General features: G+C 42.4%; 1 protein-coding gene across 5 annotated transcripts in view; it reads right to left on the bottom strand.

Annotated features, from left to right (window-relative positions):
• lrp2a (low density lipoprotein receptor-related protein 2a) overlaps positions 1 to 17,761 on the bottom strand; it is a 69,848-nt gene that overhangs the window by 50,112 nt on the left and 1,975 nt on the right. For all 5 annotated transcript variants that reach the window (XM_036958840.1, XM_036958841.1, XM_036958843.1 and 2 more), the window contains exons 2-12: positions 11,068 to 11,175; positions 10,704 to 10,826; positions 10,383 to 10,499; positions 9,487 to 9,597; positions 7,029 to 7,142; positions 6,651 to 6,767; positions 4,212 to 4,355; positions 3,991 to 4,110; positions 3,734 to 3,862; positions 3,040 to 3,209; positions 1,781 to 2,004 (exon numbers count right to left, since the gene is read on the bottom strand). In XM_036958840.1, the coding sequence (XP_036814735.1) occupies positions 1,781 to 2,004; positions 3,040 to 3,209; positions 3,734 to 3,862; positions 3,991 to 4,110; positions 4,212 to 4,355; positions 6,651 to 6,767; positions 7,029 to 7,142; positions 9,487 to 9,597; positions 10,383 to 10,499; positions 10,704 to 10,826; positions 11,068 to 11,175 (1,477 nt within the window). The remainder of the gene's footprint in view (positions 1 to 1,780; positions 2,005 to 3,039; positions 3,210 to 3,733; positions 3,863 to 3,990; positions 4,111 to 4,211; positions 4,356 to 6,650; positions 6,768 to 7,028; positions 7,143 to 9,486; positions 9,598 to 10,382; positions 10,500 to 10,703; positions 10,827 to 11,067; positions 11,176 to 17,761) is intronic.

Here is a 17,761-nt window from a genome sequence, read left to right as displayed (position 1 = left end):
GAATTCACCCAACTTTTTGTGGGAAGCTTGTGGAAGGCTACCCGAAACATTTGACCCAAGTTAAACAATTTCAAGACAATGCTACCAAATACTAATTGAGTGTATGCAAACTTCTGACCCACTAGGAATGTGATGAAAGAAATAAAAGCTGAAATAAATAATTCTCTCTACTACTATCCACAATAAAGTGGTGATCCTAACTGACCTAAGACAGAGATTTTTTACTCTGATTAAATGTCAGGAATTGTGGAAAAACTGAGTTTAAATGTATTTGGCTAAGGTGTATGTAAGCTTCCGACTTCAACTGTACCTACGCCCACGCAAACAAAACATGCACACAAATGCATACTGACGCCACACACTCACACACCTCGTACCCCTGCATATCGACTTGTACTGGTACTCCCTGTATACAAGGCACGTTATTTTCTACTCCCTAAATACACTGAGTGTACAAAACATTAGGAACATCTTCCTAATATTGAGTTGCACCACCTTTTGCCCTCAGAACAGACTCAATTTGTTGTGGCATGGACAAGGTGTCCACAGGGATGCTGGCCCATGTTGACTCCAATGCTTCTCATAGTTGTGTCAAGTTGGCTGGATGTCCTTTGGGCGATGGCCCATTCTTGATACACACGGGAAACTGTTGAGCGTGAAAAACCCAGCAGCGTTGCAGTTCTTGACACAAACCGGTACACCTGGCACCTACTACCATACCCTGTTCAAAGGCACTTAAATCTTTCAAGGCAATCCATGTCTGAATTGTCTCAAAGCTTAAAAGTCCTTCTTTAACCCGTCTCCTCCCCTCATCTACAAGTGACATCAATAAGGGATCATAGCTTTCACTTGGATTCACCTGGTCAGTCTGTCATGGAAAGAGCAGGTGTTCTTAATGTTTTGTTCACTCAGTGTATAGCCATGTTATTTTTAGTCTTTATTTTTTTCCACTGTGTCCTCATTTCACCATTTACATTTTTTATTTGATTTTTTTAAATCTTATTTTGAACTCTGCATTGTTGAAAAAGTACCCGTAAGCAAGCATTTCACTGTTAGTCTGCACCTACGTGTAGACTACGAAGCATTTCACTGTTCGTCTGCACCTACGTGTAGACTACGAAGCATTTCCCTGTTCGTCTGCACCTACGTGTAGACAACGAAGCATTTCACTGTTCGTCTGCACCTACGTGTAGACCACGAACCATTTCACTGTTCGTCTGCACCTACGTGTAGACTACGAAGCATTTCACTGTTCGTCTGCACCTACGTGTAGACTACGAAGCTTGTCTACGAAGCATGTGACAAATACAATTTGATTTGATTTATGTACTGGATGCAATATTGAACATCGGTGAACAGGATTCCATAGCAGCAAAGTTATCCATCCTTTTAGCTATAAAACAACCAGGACTGCAACTCAACCAAAGGTGATACATAAGCGGATTTCCTTTTTTTAATTGAATTTGAAACAGACACATCCTCCACTGTCTTTGTTCCTCGGTCTTACAGGAGGGCCAGCCCTAAATCCCACCGAGGTAGAACAAGTGTGTACATTTAGCCTCACTTCCCAATTCACCTGTAGCCACCTGGCCCAGGCTCCACTCTGGAACCACACTATTGGATTACAATGAGGCTCATCACTTTTAATACTGCTCACTAATCCGCCAGGAAAATCTGCGAATCGAACACACTCATTACTCCCTACCGGTACAGCATGAGAGAGAGACAGATAGATAGAGGGATGGAGGGATGGAGGATAGAGGAGGTCCCCTCGACTCACCCTACAGTTGGGTCCACGGCCAGCCCTCTGGGGTTTCCCAGATTCTCTGCGATCAGCGTCACCCGGTTATTCCCGTCAAAGTCCACCATGTCAATCCGGTTGACGCTGGCCTCCACCACATACAGCTTATTGTTCACCCAGTCCACGGCTAGGTTCTCTGGGTAGTCAACTGATACATTTAAAATCACCTGCATATTGGAACCGTCCATATCCACCGAAAACACCTGGCCACAAAAGAAAGCATTGTCGCTAGGAGATTAGCTCTTTGGTGGTTAAGGCTCCGGAAATTCACAGAGATATAAAATAAAAAGAGACTGTCCGAGAAACAGGGATATGTCACCATAATACCTCAATATGAGAAGGAAATTACTGTCATTAAGGCTGGGCTTTGGTTGCTTGTCTGACTTCCATCTTGTCTGTCTAGTAGCATTTGAGCGGTGCTGTCGGATAGTATTGTGAAACCTCTACCCTACTGATTCCAAGATGGCACCAGTTTCTCAGGCTTGAAGCCTTGGCACCTCAGAAGGGATAGTGCTCTTTACAGCTCTGGCTCGTTTGAAACAAGACCCAGGCGTCTAAAAAGCAGGATTTTCAGCTGACCTGTTTAAAGAGAAACTGAATATGTGGAAGTAGCCTGCTAGTTTAACCTTCCTAGTACGTTCACATGGCCTGTTTGTGGTCCCCCCAATTTAAATACGCTGACATTCCGCCATGGAGGTGACTGATCTACACAGATACCCCACTGCTGGTATGTCCCTGCTTTTCAGCCTCGTGGCTGGGGATCAAACCATACAGAAGCCAAGATGCTGAACAAAGCCCTTTGAGCTGGCCAAAGAATGCATATAACAGGGTGGACTCGGTGAAAACAAATACTGCACGATTACTTTGAACACGATCGGGTTACAAAAATTACACTGAGCTATGCGAACATCGTACCAGCATATCAGACAGTTTTCCAGATTATTACTTCCCCTTCATTATGACCCAGCCATTTGGGAGCCGGCAGGTCTACCATTTGTACAGTATTAACAGTGGCGGTATCTTAACAGATCTGACAAAGTATTCCCTCTCCTTTGAGGGGGGGGGGGGGGGGGGGGGGTGCAGGTTCCTGTACAACTCAAGCATTTCCTCAAACAATAAGCCTTTCTATCCTGTGGACTGTAACTACGGTCCACTGTACATGTAATTCTAACGATGCACTGATGCCTTAACAGGGCCACAGGAACCACTCATGTGAAGTATTTTAATGCCAGTATTACCTTGTTCTGAATAGTATCCGTCCAGAAGACTCTATTGAGGAGGTAGTGGAAGTCCACCCCGACAGGGACTCCTCTGTTCTGGGAATGGACCAGGGTGCGAGAGCTGTGTCCATGGATGTCACCAATCAGCAGGTCTTGGCCATTGGAGAACACCAGCAAGGCTACGCTAGCTACAGACAGTAGGCAAGGCAATCAGTAAGACAACATGCTCAAACATTTCATCATCTCTTATAAACACCTGTCATATGCTGTTTAAGCAGTTGTTTTTTGACTGTATATACTGTATACTTCATTCATTTACTCAGCAGTGGAAAACAGAAAATAAATAAAAATACATTTTAGTCTGTCAGTTTTGAAGCCATACTATTGGGTTGATTCAAATCTTAATCTCTAGTAATACTTTAGTAAGATTTTTCATTTGATGTCATTTTTAGAAACCCAAATGGTCAAGACAATTTGATCTGTATTATTAACACAGCAAATCCCTCCTTGCTTCTGGCCTCAAAGTCAGAGGGGTCCACAGACACAAACGACTGGCAGAAATAACACTCAGTGTGCAACAATGCACCAGAAAGCAGAGCAGGTGGACAGAGGCTGGCAGACAGGAGGCTGGGTTGAGGGGCTGAGGGCCTCTAGCCAGCAGGAATGACTTTGATATGTTGAAGTATATTGAAGCTCAACACTGGCCACTCACTTGAGGTGTTAGCTCTGCAGTATCGGTGCTGCTCCAGGAAATATCCCTCTCGACAGCTGCAGCGGTGGGTTCCCATCCTGTCTTCACAGAGCTGGTCGCAGATGCCCCACATCTGACAGTCGTCAAAGTCTTCACCCAAGAATGAAATAAGAAAAAAACGGAATAATTCAAAGCACACATCCAATATTCTACCTCTAGTAGACTGCGATTCCAGTTCTTTCAATGTACTGTAACGGAGTGAATTTACCAGTATTTACCAATACAAGAGCGGCTGTTATTGTTGTTGACAGTGTACCCAGAAGGACAGGAGCAGGTTCCTCCCTCAGGAGACGCATGACAGCGATGCTCACAGCTCAGAGAAGCACACCTCCAGATACCTGACAATCACAGACAGACACACATGACTCCCAATGTCACTTCTCAAAATGACGTATGTGCGTGAGTGCATGCACTTTAAACTGGTTGTATTGTTACTGACTGCAATTGCGTCCAGCAGTGGTGTTGGCCTCATCCTCTCCATCTGGACATTGGGCTGTCCCATCACACAGTTGGTCCATTGGGATACACAGGCCTGAGGATGGACAGGGCCATTCTCCAGGATAGCACTCGCGTGATACAGAGTCTGCAGAGAGAACAAAGTCATCTTCATTGGCTTGCTTTGAGAAAACAGCAACCATGTGTGAGGTGTGCATTGAAGACAGCAGCCTTATTGGAGGATCCTGCAGCCCATTCTCCAAAAACACTCTTCGTGTGAGGAGGAAAAATATATACAGTGCCTTGCGAAAGTATTCGGCCCCCTTGAACTTTGCGACCTTTTGCCACATTTCAGGCTTCAAACATAAAGATATAAAACTGTATTTTTTGTGAAGAATCAACAACAAGTGGGACACAATCATGAAGTGGAACGACATTTATTGGATATTTCAAACTTTTTTAACAAATCAAAAACTGAAAAATTGGGAGTGCAAAATTATTCAGCCCCCTTAAGTTAATACTTTGTAGCGCCACCTTTTGCTGCGATTACAGCTGTAAGTCGCTTGGGGTATGTCTCTATCAGTTTTGCACATCGAGAGACTGACATTTTTTCCCATTCCTCCTTGCAAAACAGCTCGAGCTCAGTGAGGTTGGATGGAGAGCATTTGTGAACAGCAGTTTTCAGTTCTTTCCACAGATTCTCGATTGGATTCAGGTCTGGACTTTGACTTGGCCATTCTAACACCTGGATATGTTTATTTTTGAACCATTCCATTGTAGATTTGGCTTTATGTTTTGGATCATTGTCTTGTTGGAAGACAAATCTCCGTCCCTGTCTCAGGTCTTTTGCAGGCTCCATCAGGTTTTCTTCCAGAATGGTCCTGTATTTGGCTCCATCCATCTTCCCATCAATTTTAACCATCTTCCCTGTCCCTGCTGAAGAAAAGCAGGCCCAAACCATGATGCTGCCACCACCATGTTTGACAGTGGGGATGGTGTGTTCAGCTGTGTTGCTTTTACGCCAAACATAACGTTTTGCATTGTTGCCAAAAAGTTCAATTTTGGTTTCATCTGACCAGAGCACCTTCTTCCACATGTTTGGTGTGTCTCCCAGGTGGCTTGTGGCAAACTTTAACCGACACTTTTTATGGATATCTTTAAGAAATGGCTTTCTTCTTGCCACTCTTCCATAAAGGCCAGATTTGTGCAATATACGACTGATTGTTGTCCTATGGACAGAGTCTCCCACCTCAGCTGTAGATCTCTGCAGTTCATCCAGAGTGATCATGGGCCTCTTGGCTGCATCTCTGATCAGTCTTCTCCTTGTATGAGCTGAAAGTTTAGAGGGACGGCCAGGTCTTGGTAGATTTGCAGTGCTCTGATACTCCTTCAATTTCAATATTATCGCTTGCACAGTGCTCCTTGGGATGTTTAAAGCTTGGGAAATATTTTTGTATCCAAATCCGGCTTTAAACTTCTTCACAACAGTATCTCGGACCTGCCTGGTGTGTTCATTGTTCTTCATGATGCTCTCTGCGCTTTTAACGGACCTCTGAGACTATCACAGTGCAGGTGCATTTATACGGAGACTTGATTACACACAGGTGGATTGTATTTATCATCATTAGTCATTTAGATCAACATTGGATCATTCAGAGATCCTCACTGAACTTCTGGAGAGAGTTTGCTGCACTGAAAGTAAGGGTCTGAATAATTTTGCACGCCCAATTTTTCAGTTTTTGATTTGTTAAAAAAGTTTGAAATATCCAATAAATGTCGTTCCACTTCATGATTGTGTCCCACTTGTTGTTGATTCTTCACAAAAAAATACAGTTTTATATCTTTATGTTTGAAGCCTGAAATGTGGCAAAAGGTCGCAAAGTTCAAGGGGGCCGAATACTTTCGCAAGGCACTGTATATATTGTATATATATATTTTAACCTTTTTTTAAACCAGGTAAGACCCATTGAAGTTAAAAACCTATTTTGCGAGGGCGTAGTGACAAAAAGGCAAAACAGGGATATAGCAGCGTGTAAAAATAGAAAGTAAAATACAAAATACACACAAAAGCGTCACAAGTTACAGACACGATTCAAGATTAGAAACAACTGCGGCGATCGCAAACAGTGTTGTCGATCAGAGTCTTAAAAACAGGCAAGGACACTAACTCCCGTAACTTTAATATATTTTGAAGAATTCTAAAGCTCTTTTGGAGGGGTGAGCGATCAAAGAGGGATTTGACTACCACACTTTAAGGAGCACAGAGCCTAGTCCTTACCAACCACGGAGACCAGAGGCGAATCAGGTTTCGACAAAGCAGTGTTTCTCACTCCTTCAAGTGTGCTTCAACTGAACCCGCTTACTGTTTCTTTGTCAGGGATTTGGGTCCAATATTAGAAATGTGTCAAGAAGAAGGGGAGCTGTCACTCTGTAGCATCCATACCACAGCCTTTCTCATCTGCATTGTCTTCACAGTCGTCTTCCCCATCACAAAGCCAGACCTGGTGAACACAGCGACCGCTGGGGCACGTGAAGTAGCTCCCTCTGCAAGCGGGATAGGCTGCATGGAGGGAGGGCGAGAGAGAGAGAGTGAGAGAGAGCGAGAGAGAGAGAAAGAGAGAGAGAGAGAGAGAGAGAGAGAGAGAGAGAGAGAGAGAGAGAGAGAGAGAGAGAGAGAGAGAGAGAGAGAGAAGCACATCGAAAAGGTCAGATTAAGTCCAAGTTAGGGGGAGAAACTATCTGGGTGAGGAGTTAAGATTAGAGGTGCAGACTATGGGTTGACAGATAGCAGTAGTGGTGCGAGGAGGGTAGAGGTACGCACTGCAGCTCTGTTCATCACTCCTGTCTCCACAGTCGTCGTCATGGTCACAGACATAGCGTTGAGGGACACACTCTCCGTTTCCGCATTGGAACAGGCCACTGCTGCAGTGCTGTGCTGAATAAAACAGACACCAAACCCCTTCAGTGACTGTCTGTATGTGTCCGTTATTCATCTTACCCCTGCTGCACTGACCGGATGAGGGCCTGGTTAAATATGTGGTCATGCGTCACAGCAGTCATACAATTTTGTCAGCCGGCGATTGTCAAGCAGATAACTGCTGGTCTCACGGTAAGTGACCGTTAATTAACATAAACACATTTAGCATCTCCTGGCTTTCACACACTGATGCAGACCTTTGGAACATCTACATTTAAAAAAAAAAAAGTCTAATAAATCCACGTAATATAGCCTACACCATAACAATAAATCCATTATTTAATTTAGACAGGTCTATGTAGTCTATTTCAGAAGAACAGAATAGCATTGTCTGAGTTGTCCTCATGTTAGGTCCTGATCTGGCTATGCCATATGGCTGTGGGCAACACTAGTTAATTTAGCAGACAAGATTTGCTTAGAATTCCGTGGCATTATTTTATATTGTTTTATCGTCTGAAGAACACAAATGAACAAAGCTGAATAAAATAGAAAGGATATTTTCTTCAAATTATTTGAGTGAGTGCGCGCATGTGGCTATTCTGTGTTAACAAAAAAACAGGTACTGCCATATGCTTAATTTACAGTTATTTATGTAACTTTAGTTGTTATACAAATGTTGGGCTATATGTTTTGTACATTCTAAGGCTGCATGATGATTAGAAAAAAGTTTCATGAAAGGCATAAGCTCTGCTTTGTTTTTTTGCTCAGGCTGTACAAACTCCAATAGTCTCTCATTAACAATTTGACAAGCACTTGATAATGCCTCGAATTTCCCGGCTGCATCCCCTTTGTGCGGCCGTAATGCCCCTAAAAAAATCCATGTCTTTTGGCCGTTGTGCCCTTGGGCTGAATATAATAATTATAATTCCCTTCTCCCGTCTGTGTGCTGAAGCACCTCCCACTCACATTGCTCTCAGTCACTTGATTGGGCCTTTTTCACAGGCTACAAGTGAAGACAGACACATCGGGGACGCAACTGCTCGAGTCCTTATCTAATTCCCGAGGCGCATATTGAAGATATTGGAAGAACTGTCCACATTTACTTTTCGTTGGCAACAAGATGAGTAAGTCTAACAAACAGCAAAAGCACTAGCCTATGTCAATCTTCTATCCCTCATAGTACAAAAGTTGACCTATTTTATTCTGTGTGAGAAATACATATTCTAAACATAGTCTGGGACAGTTGTGGGATGCGATAGATCCCAAATTAATACAAACCACTAGCATCAAAAAAACTGTTTTAAGCAATGAGCCTAATGCAACAGATGAGAATATTTAGCTTAAAATGTTGATAAACTATGAGGCTGTTTCTTCACATTATAAGCGCAGCAATGTGCACACGGCAGCAGGCTATAAGAGCAAATGTTCCATTAGCAGGAAAACACCATTCTCAAAAGTGACCACAAATGTGATTATTCATGTAATGCTTTTATTATAAAGGTGCATTTTTATGGTGAAAATGATCTTCCCCAAACTTGAAACTCACACGCTAAGAAGTTATTTGGCCACTTTAGTTGTGATACAAACCTTATCAAAACATATTGGCCCATGGGCTAGGCTACATGAGGTGTGCGACTAGGATTTGAAAAGTCACAAAAAAAAAGATGCGCTGTTTGCCTTAAGCTGGGCATCATTCACAAGTGATAAGCTAATATTGTCACCCATCACACTATTCTTGATTTAAGCTTGTCTTTACATATACAAAATAATATATGTGTGAAATTAGTTTTTAATTGTAATTCACCATTATCATGCACCTGTCTCGAAACAGGGGCAGCGGAACAAAATACATGTAATCTATGCACTTAAATAGAGAATGAAGAACCCTTTTCCCGTGGTTCATTTTCATGCCAGCCAGGTAGGCTATACTCCTGTTTTAAAGAGAAGCAATGTGCTTAATATTAGGAAAGCTGAGAAATAAATATAGTAGGCCTAGCCTATAGAAAGCTGATGGGATCCTCCTCTTTTAATAGAGGCCATCACTCTGTTTTCTCACGCAATTACATAGCCTATAGAAATGTTGCGCAACATGAGCTCAAGGGCTCTAATGAAGTGTTTGATTAGATTTTCGAATACATTTGCATTGATGTGATTAGAGGGACAATAGAGTGCGGAGTACCAGGCAGTTAGCAAGCTTGGTAGGCTACTAATGACCATCAGCAGCATCAGAGCTTGGAGAATCATAATTACCGTGACTAAACGGTCACGTGGAATTTGACTGCCGTCACGACTCGTGACCGGCAATGTGGCGGTAATACGGTCCCCGTAACAGCCCTAGTCACGGCCAGAAGTGAACACTTACTGCAGTTCGCCTCGTCTGACCCGTCACGGCAGTCCATGACCTGATCACAGTGCTGGGTCCGGTTATAACAGGCACTGTTGGCACACCTCATCTCTGTACACTCACGGTAGTCTGAGAGGGAAATAAACATGACAAATCATACCAGACTGACATAGAACAAACCCATCTGTGGAATATTCAAAGAATATCAGGAATAAGCATCAAATCGTTTCCTCAAAGAGGTGCATAATGCTTTCCCTTTCAAATGTCAAATGTCAAATGTCTCTACTAGTCTTAAACATTTCTCAAACATGACATTTCTCCAATGTCAGTAGTCTTAACGCATTCCTATATACAGTTCTCAAGTACTCAAGTGCTAACACAACTATGCAATTAGCCAAATGTAACAGTCTGCTGCTAGCAGATCATTAACTTAGCTGCTGCGTTGGCAGCTCTAACCCCCTTTTAATCTCATTAACAGTAGAAAATATACCCTTAAATGCTCCCCCATGAAGTCACGTTGGCAATTCACCTCTGAAATATAAAGCTTTGTACGTAATTATGGCAAACAGGCTCGGCCTGTAATGGCGAAAAAAAAAAATGATGAAAGCTAATGGGAGGATAAAACACTTACAGTAAGTTTTCTATTAGCGCCAAAAACAGTCTTGGCTTTTTTTTCTGCCATTGTGAGATGACCAAAGTGTGCAGTGCTGTGAGTCTAACATTTCGGCACAATAATGGAATAGCAGCTGAACTTCAGCTTGACTAATCCCCAAGGAATCTGCAATCAACCTCTGACAACAAGAAGCATATTGTGGCCATTCTGTCAGTCAGCAAGCCTCTTAATCTTACAAATTGATTAAAATGCCACAGGAGCCTGAGGGAAGAAGGTAAGTAAGCCACACTGGGGAACTTACGGCAGTCTCTCTCGTCAGCCCCGTCGGAGCAGTCGGGCAGCCGGTCACACCTGTACTCCCCTGGGATGCAGGCCCCATTGGTGCAGCTGAACTGCCCACTGGAGCACGTCCTACCAGCTGCAGAGAGATTGAGGAGCAGCTTAACCACAAGTGTAGCATTTCTCTAACCCCTTAATTGCCTTTGTCATTGATTTTTGGGTTAACATTTGTGGCATTTGTGTCACACTGGTGAAAATTCTAAATAAAATAGGTTGTACACTGTATGGTCTACACAGTACTTGTGTATTGATTTCCTCTATTGTAGAAAGTGCGAGATCTTACGACAGTGGTGTCTCTCATCTGAGCCGTCCTCACAGTCCTCTTCGTCGTCACAAACCCAGACATCTGGGACACACTCCCCGTCACTCAAGCACTGGAAATGACTCTCATCGCATGTTACAAGGGCTGAGGACACACACAGCACATCCAATATTAGTCTGCACACTCTCAGCAACAACACTCAACACGTAGGTGAAGGTCTAAGTAAGACAACGGCAGTTGATTCTTACACAAGATGCTTATACGAAGCAACGCTTTTGCTGCTCTTTAACAGGGAAATGTGAGTAAATGGGACAAATCCTGTTAAAGTGTAAAGGGAGAGGGTCAGTGTGCAGCTCAGTCCACTGTAAGGGGATAAGTTACTCACGGCAGTCAGCTTCATCAGAATCGTCTACACAGTCTAACGTTCCATCACAATGCCAGTGCTGTGGGATGCATCGGCCTGTCCCACACCGGAACTGCCCCGTCTCACAACCTTCATACAGGAGACACAATATAATAATACTAAAGTTAACTTCGAAATTTATCTTCATTCCATATTTTAGACCAATTCTCAAATCCTATTTTGTAATACCTTCCGTCCCCAGGTGCATAATTCTTCATGATCTTGATCATGTGTATTTCTAAACTAGGTCAGAAATAAGAAATCTTTTCCTGTCAAATTTTCCCTCTCTCCTATAGTTAGCCCAATAAATAGCAGGAACTCTTTGTGTCTCTTATCAAAACATCTAAACCGTGTTGGGTGCGTTTGGGAATGTCTCTTATTGATGGAGCATGGCGTTAACAGCATCGACAGGGACTGGAGATGAGCGTGCCAGCCATCCTCAAAACAGTTACACAACCCTCAGCACACTCATCCCAAGCTTCCTTTTGATGTTCTCACTGAGTGGCATCTGAGGAGATAAGGTACCCCCACTCTACCTTCCCTGACGTTTTCCAGGAGATATCAACTGAAGCAGCATAGTTCAGTGGCATAGCGCTCCGTCAGACCCGTCCGAATTGGAATGTACAATTCTCATTGTCTCTCTCTGACAACCTGATTTATGGTGCATGCTGTTCCTTGTCGGAAATGTAATTGGGATAAATAGTGGTACCAGGTGGTACCGCAACCCTTAAGCCCAAATTCTTTGCTGGGGGAGATGCAAGGTGGTGGTTGGTGGTGCATGTCTGTGGTTGGTGGTCTACAGTGTCTTATCGACTACCTTGAATCACAGTCCCTGCTTGGTCAAATATGTGCCGAAGTGAAGGGTTTGACATTGCGTCAACACCTCAGTTGCAAAAAAAAACTGAAGACATTGTTCTAGAAACACTGAGAAATACAACCAGTAATACAAATACCCCTCTGTTTAATTTCCAATCTATAAATCAAACACTGCCATCCGACCAATCAAATTACACACAAAACACAAACATATATATTTTTAAACAACATTACATTTCCAAACATTGGCAGTAAGATTTTTGGATACTGATTCATGACCTGTTTTCACATAACATAAACGTGTCAATGGGCGATATCCATCGATCATATGTTATGCATGTATTGTGACTCCTAGAAGCAAATATGCAAGTAATCAGCTATTTCCATTGCATCAGCTAGCTGTGCCATCACCAGTGAGCATGTGCATTGGGTTTCTACTAGCACAACCTTTCACGTGGTGCTTCTCTCCCACTCCAGCTATCAACAGACAACTTCAAATTCCAATGGCATAGGAGCATGTTCCATGATAAGGACATGCAAAACAAGAAGACAGTGGTCCATTGCAAACAAAAAGAAACCGACGTGTTGAAAATATAGCTACTGGACAATTTTGTACGAGAAAAATGATTTTCAATCCGGCCACACCCATCTAGGCCTAACGCTAAACATGAGCTTTCATGAGATAAGGCACTGAACTAAGCATTGGTATGATGTCATCCTTTGATCTTGTGCTGATAAATTGAAATCTCTTGGGAGACTACTGCCTTTTCCGTCTTCTCATTTAAAACAAACATAAACTGATACGGCGTCGGTTGCACAGGTTCTACTGACATTTATCCTTTAGCAGGACGTAGAGACACCAGGAGCTATTCAAGGACAATATGGAATTGTTGGACACTGACATTAAAAGTCTGCCTACTTAATTAAAGAACAAGTCTGGCAAAGCATTTACTAGAGGTCAACCGATTCATCGGAATGGCCGATTAATTAGGGCCGATTTCAAGTTTTCATAACAATCGGAAATCGGTATTTTTGGGCACCGATTTGGCAGATTTTTTTTTTGACACCTTTATTTAATCTTTATTTAACTAGGCAAGTCAGTTATGAACACATTCTTATTTTCAATGACGGCCTAGGAACGGTGGGTTAACTGCCTCGTTCAGGGGCAGAACGACAGATTTTCACCTTGTCAGCTCGGGGGATTCAATCTTGCAACCTTACAGTTAACTAGTCCAATGCTCTAACCACCTGATTACATTGCACTCCACGAGGAGACTGTCTGTTACGCGAATGCAATAGAAGCCAAAGTAAGTTGCTAGCTAGCATTAAACTTATCTTATAAAAAACAATCAATCAATCAATCATAATCACTAGTTAACTACACATGGTTGATGATATTACTAGTATATCTAGCGTGTCCTGCGTTGCATATAATCGATGCGGTGCGTATCGTTGCTCCAATGTGTACCTAACCATAAACCTCAATGCCTTTCTTAAAATCAATACACAGAAGTATATATTTTTAAACCTGCATATTTAGCTAAATAAATCCAGGTTAGCAGGCAATATTAACCAGGTGAAATTGTGTCACTTCTCTTGCGTTCATTGCAAGCAGAATCAGTGTATATGCAACAGTTTGGGCAGCCTAATTTGCCAGAATTTTATGTAATTATGACATAACATTGAAGGTTGCGCAATGTAACAGGAACATTTAGACTTATGGATGCCACCCGTAAGATAAAATACGGAACGGTTCCGTATTTCACTGAAAGAATAAACATCTTGTTTTCGAGATGATAGTTCTGCTGTTTATGACTTCAAGCCTATCAACTCCCGAGATTAGGCTGGTGTAACCGATGTGAAATGGCTAGCTAGTTAGCAGGGTGCGCGCTAATAGCGTTTCAAACGTCACTCGCTCTGAGACTTGGAGTGGTTGTTCCCCTTGCTCTGCAAGGGCCGCAGCTTTTGTGGAGCGATGGGTAACGCTGCTTCGAGGGTGGCTGCTGTCGATGTGTTCCTGGTTCGAGCCCAGGAGCGAGGAGAGGGACGGAAGCTATACTGTTACACTGGCAATAATAAAGTGCCCAAAAGAACATCCAATAGTCAAAGGTTAATGAAATACAAATGGTATAGAGAGAAATAGTCCTATAATTCCTATAATAACTACAACCTAAAACTTCCTACCTGGGAATATTGAAGACTCATGTTAAAAGGAACCACCAGCTTTCATATGTTCTCATGTTCTGAGCAAGGAACTTAAACGTTAGCTTTCTTACATGGCACATATTGCACTTTTACTTTCTTCTCCAACACTTTGTTTTTGCATTATCTAAACCAAATTGAACATGTTTCATTATTTATTTGAGGCTAAATTGATTTTATTGATGTATTATATTAAGTTAAAATAAGTGTTCATTCAGTATTGTTGTAATTGTCATTATTACAAATAAATGGTAAAAATCAGCCGATTAATCGGTATCTGCTTTTTTTGGTCCTCCAATAATCGGTATCGGTGTCGGTGTTGAAAAATCATAATCGGTCGACCTCTAGCATTTACCGCCGACAGGTGAAAAAAGAGCACTTCCAATATGACCAGTACTGGACCAAACACCAAAAGCCAAGGGAAATGTTCCTTCCTCGTCAAACAGACATACAACGTAACGAATTGACTTGGAAAACCTCCGCCCGTTCAGTTGACAAATGTTGCGCGAGCAGGCACTTTATTAAAGGCGAGTCAGAAGTTGATCATCTCTTTCATGTAATGTGCTCTTCAAAGATGACTCACTTCCACTTGAGTTGTGGGGTCACGACTGTGCTAAAAGCCTTGTGAGGGGCATCTCATATCATGAGGTCTGGTCTTAGATTAATTAGCCGACACCACCAAACATGTTTTAAACTACGCCAGCCAAAGGGGCTTCATATTTAACTAATTCAGCAGCCAATGGAGAAGCAAGCTTTTTTCCTGCTCAGTTTACTAATGATAAAATTGCTTCCCCATTGGCTCAAAGAGTGCCTTTGTTGGGAGGAAATGATCCGGGAGGTTTCAGCATCATCTGTAACATGCAGGTAAGACAAACGGTGCATACAGTATCGGAGCGGCACAGTGACACCACTGAAAGACATTTGGGTTTATCTCTGTACCCCTGAACAGACATTCAGTGGTCTAATGCTCAATGCCATTATGATCATTATAAGATCAACTCAACTGAATATGTCATATTTGACAATGTATGGTAGATATCAGACAAATAAAACCATGTTCACTCGTTGCTTGACCCACAAGTAGGATTGCATATCAATGTCCACCAGCTTATCAACATAACAAACCAACATATTTTTCAAAAGAGCAAAATATTAAAAGTGTCTAAGCATCAATGGACTTCAAGTTCAGAGGAAGGACACTCCTGAGGCCTCCTAGCATCAATGGACTTCAAGTTCAGAGGAAGGACACTCCTGAGGCCTCCTAGCAACAATGGCGATGTTCATAATCCCTGTTCATAATCCCTGTCTGCTATGCATTAGGTTAACAGCTTTCAACAACCTTTGCCAAAGGGAAACCAATCTTCTGAGACATTCAAATGAAGCCAGTGTTTCCTGACAGTATCAGTTCTGGGAAAGGTGACTGGCAGACTAAAGTGGACTTTTAAATGAATGTGAGCTGCTCTTACATTCAGCCATAGTTTTTTTTTAAAGTCATTTGACTAACTATTCCTTCAGGAATAAATTGGTAAATAGTTGTTGTTTTTTAAAGCCAAAATGTAATAACAATGATCAAAATAGGGGCAATTTGACTCTGTCAGTCAATTACTTTTAAAATAAAGTTAAGAGAAAAAGTGGCCAATATGATGCAAATAAGCTCTTAAGAATGTGGTGTCTAAGGATTGGTACTTTTTCGTTAGTGTCTTTGTTTAGCCTGTTTTGTTTAGTTTGGTGTTTTCTTTTTGTCCCTCTCTCTGACCACGTCTTTTGTAATTAGCCATCTTAAACCCACAGCAGGCGAGAACCCCACACTATCCACAGAGAAAGATAAGGGCGCCCTACTACTGCCAAACAAAGAGGAGCAGCAGAGGAATTTTCATTAGAATGAAGCCTGCCAATGCCTCAGACCCCACTGTGAAATCACAATGGCACAATGGAAGAGCCAGCAGGGCTTCAACCTCATAACTGGAAGTGTCACCACGCCAAATGGACTATGGAGAGGGATAGCAGAATACAGTATAGCTTCCTACAAAAAACACAAGTTTAACTGAATCCCCCCCCCCCCCCCCCCCCCCCCCCCACCCGTCCCAAAAACATCTCTTTCCAATCATGTGGGGGCCCTGAGAGAGTTGTAGCCTCTTTCATCAAAACCGCCTTGTTTTTGTGCGTCCCCTCGCACTCTCTGAATGTGTGTCTAGAAAACGGCTGGCAGCGCAGAGCGCTGGATCCGTCCATGCTGTTAGAGCGAAGTGCTCCTGCTCCATTTCATATGGAAATCAATTCAACAGAATGCAGTCAATTGCTGAACAACTGACTTTGGCTCTTGCTGCCACACACAAAACAGAGAAAAGCCCAAGGGAGTTTGGTATTGGCATGGGTACAAAAGGAGGCAAGAAATAGTGAGTGAGGAATGAAGCTGTACTTCTAATTCCAACTTGAAAAAAACTCGTATAACGTTTTAACACATTTGTAAGGCTAGATTTGAAAAAAAAGCAACAGAGATGGAGATGTTACACTGCACTTCTGCAGGAGGTCAAATGGTTTTGTTCGCACTGCCTCTGACAAACTGTCACTCAACACAACATGAGCATTGTTAGCCTAAACCTTGCACCCTATGCATCACATAACAGTCTGGGACCTGGGTTGAGACTGCTGTATAATGGGAAAGGATTAGCCCTTCGTTTGAGTCAACTGTGCTAACTTCTGTTCCCCTTTCCAGTACAGCGTTAACGTTGCTCATGGATTTAGACCGGAAAAGGCCGCAGCATCTTTAAGATTTAGCACGCACATGCTGGCCAAGGTTTTCTGTGCCTTGTAAAACTTCAACAGCAACCCGCAAGTGTTTTTTTGTAGTGCTATAAAACAAAATTAACTAATAATAGGTTAGGCTCAATGAATGTGAGCAACTGAAAACACCTATTTGAGTTAGTAGGGGGAAATGTTAATTAGTCAACCCCATATCCCCCTGTACTAGATCACGTGTGACACGTTGAACATCTTGTTCATCCTAGTTAATTGTATGAATTTTTTCGAAATAAATCACGCTTGTTTTTCACAAGATCCTGAATGACCGAGGTTGTTTGGCAAATGATTGAGGTTTGAAAGGCATTTAGCCCCAATATTCAAGCAATTAACTTGCAAAAACATGTTTTGAACGGCCACAATCAAATCAAATTGTATCAGTCACATACACATATTTAGCAGATGTTATTGCGGGTGTAGCGAAATGCTTGCCACCAAGTCCAGTTCATTTTGTTACCTATTATTGTAACATTAAATAACCCTACAAGTGTGTCACACTAACCATTGTTTCAACACAGGCGTTTTACAACACTTTTAAAGCCTCTTGATAATAAGCCACAAAAGACTGTCTGTCACACATTAAATGATCATCAAGTTGAGCCACATTAGCTTTTTTAAAATTACATTTAACCTTTATTTAACTAGGCAAGTCAGTTGAGAACAAATTCTTATTTACAATGACGGCCTACCGGGGAACAGTGGGTTAACTGCCTTGTTCAGGGGCAGAATGACAGATTTTTACCTTGTCGGCTTGGGGATTCAATCCAACAACCTTGCGGGTTTCTGTCCCAACGCGCTAACCACTAGGCTACCTGCTGCCCCAGCTTTGGAGAAACTTTGACAGGGCAAAAATGAGTGT

Source organism: Oncorhynchus mykiss, chromosome 22, assembly GCF_013265735.2.
Source record: "Oncorhynchus mykiss isolate Arlee chromosome 22, USDA_OmykA_1.1, whole genome shotgun sequence".
Classification (NCBI taxonomy): domain Eukaryota; kingdom Metazoa; phylum Chordata; class Actinopteri; order Salmoniformes; family Salmonidae; genus Oncorhynchus; species Oncorhynchus mykiss.
This window is presented reverse-complemented; position numbering and strand designations above follow the sequence as displayed.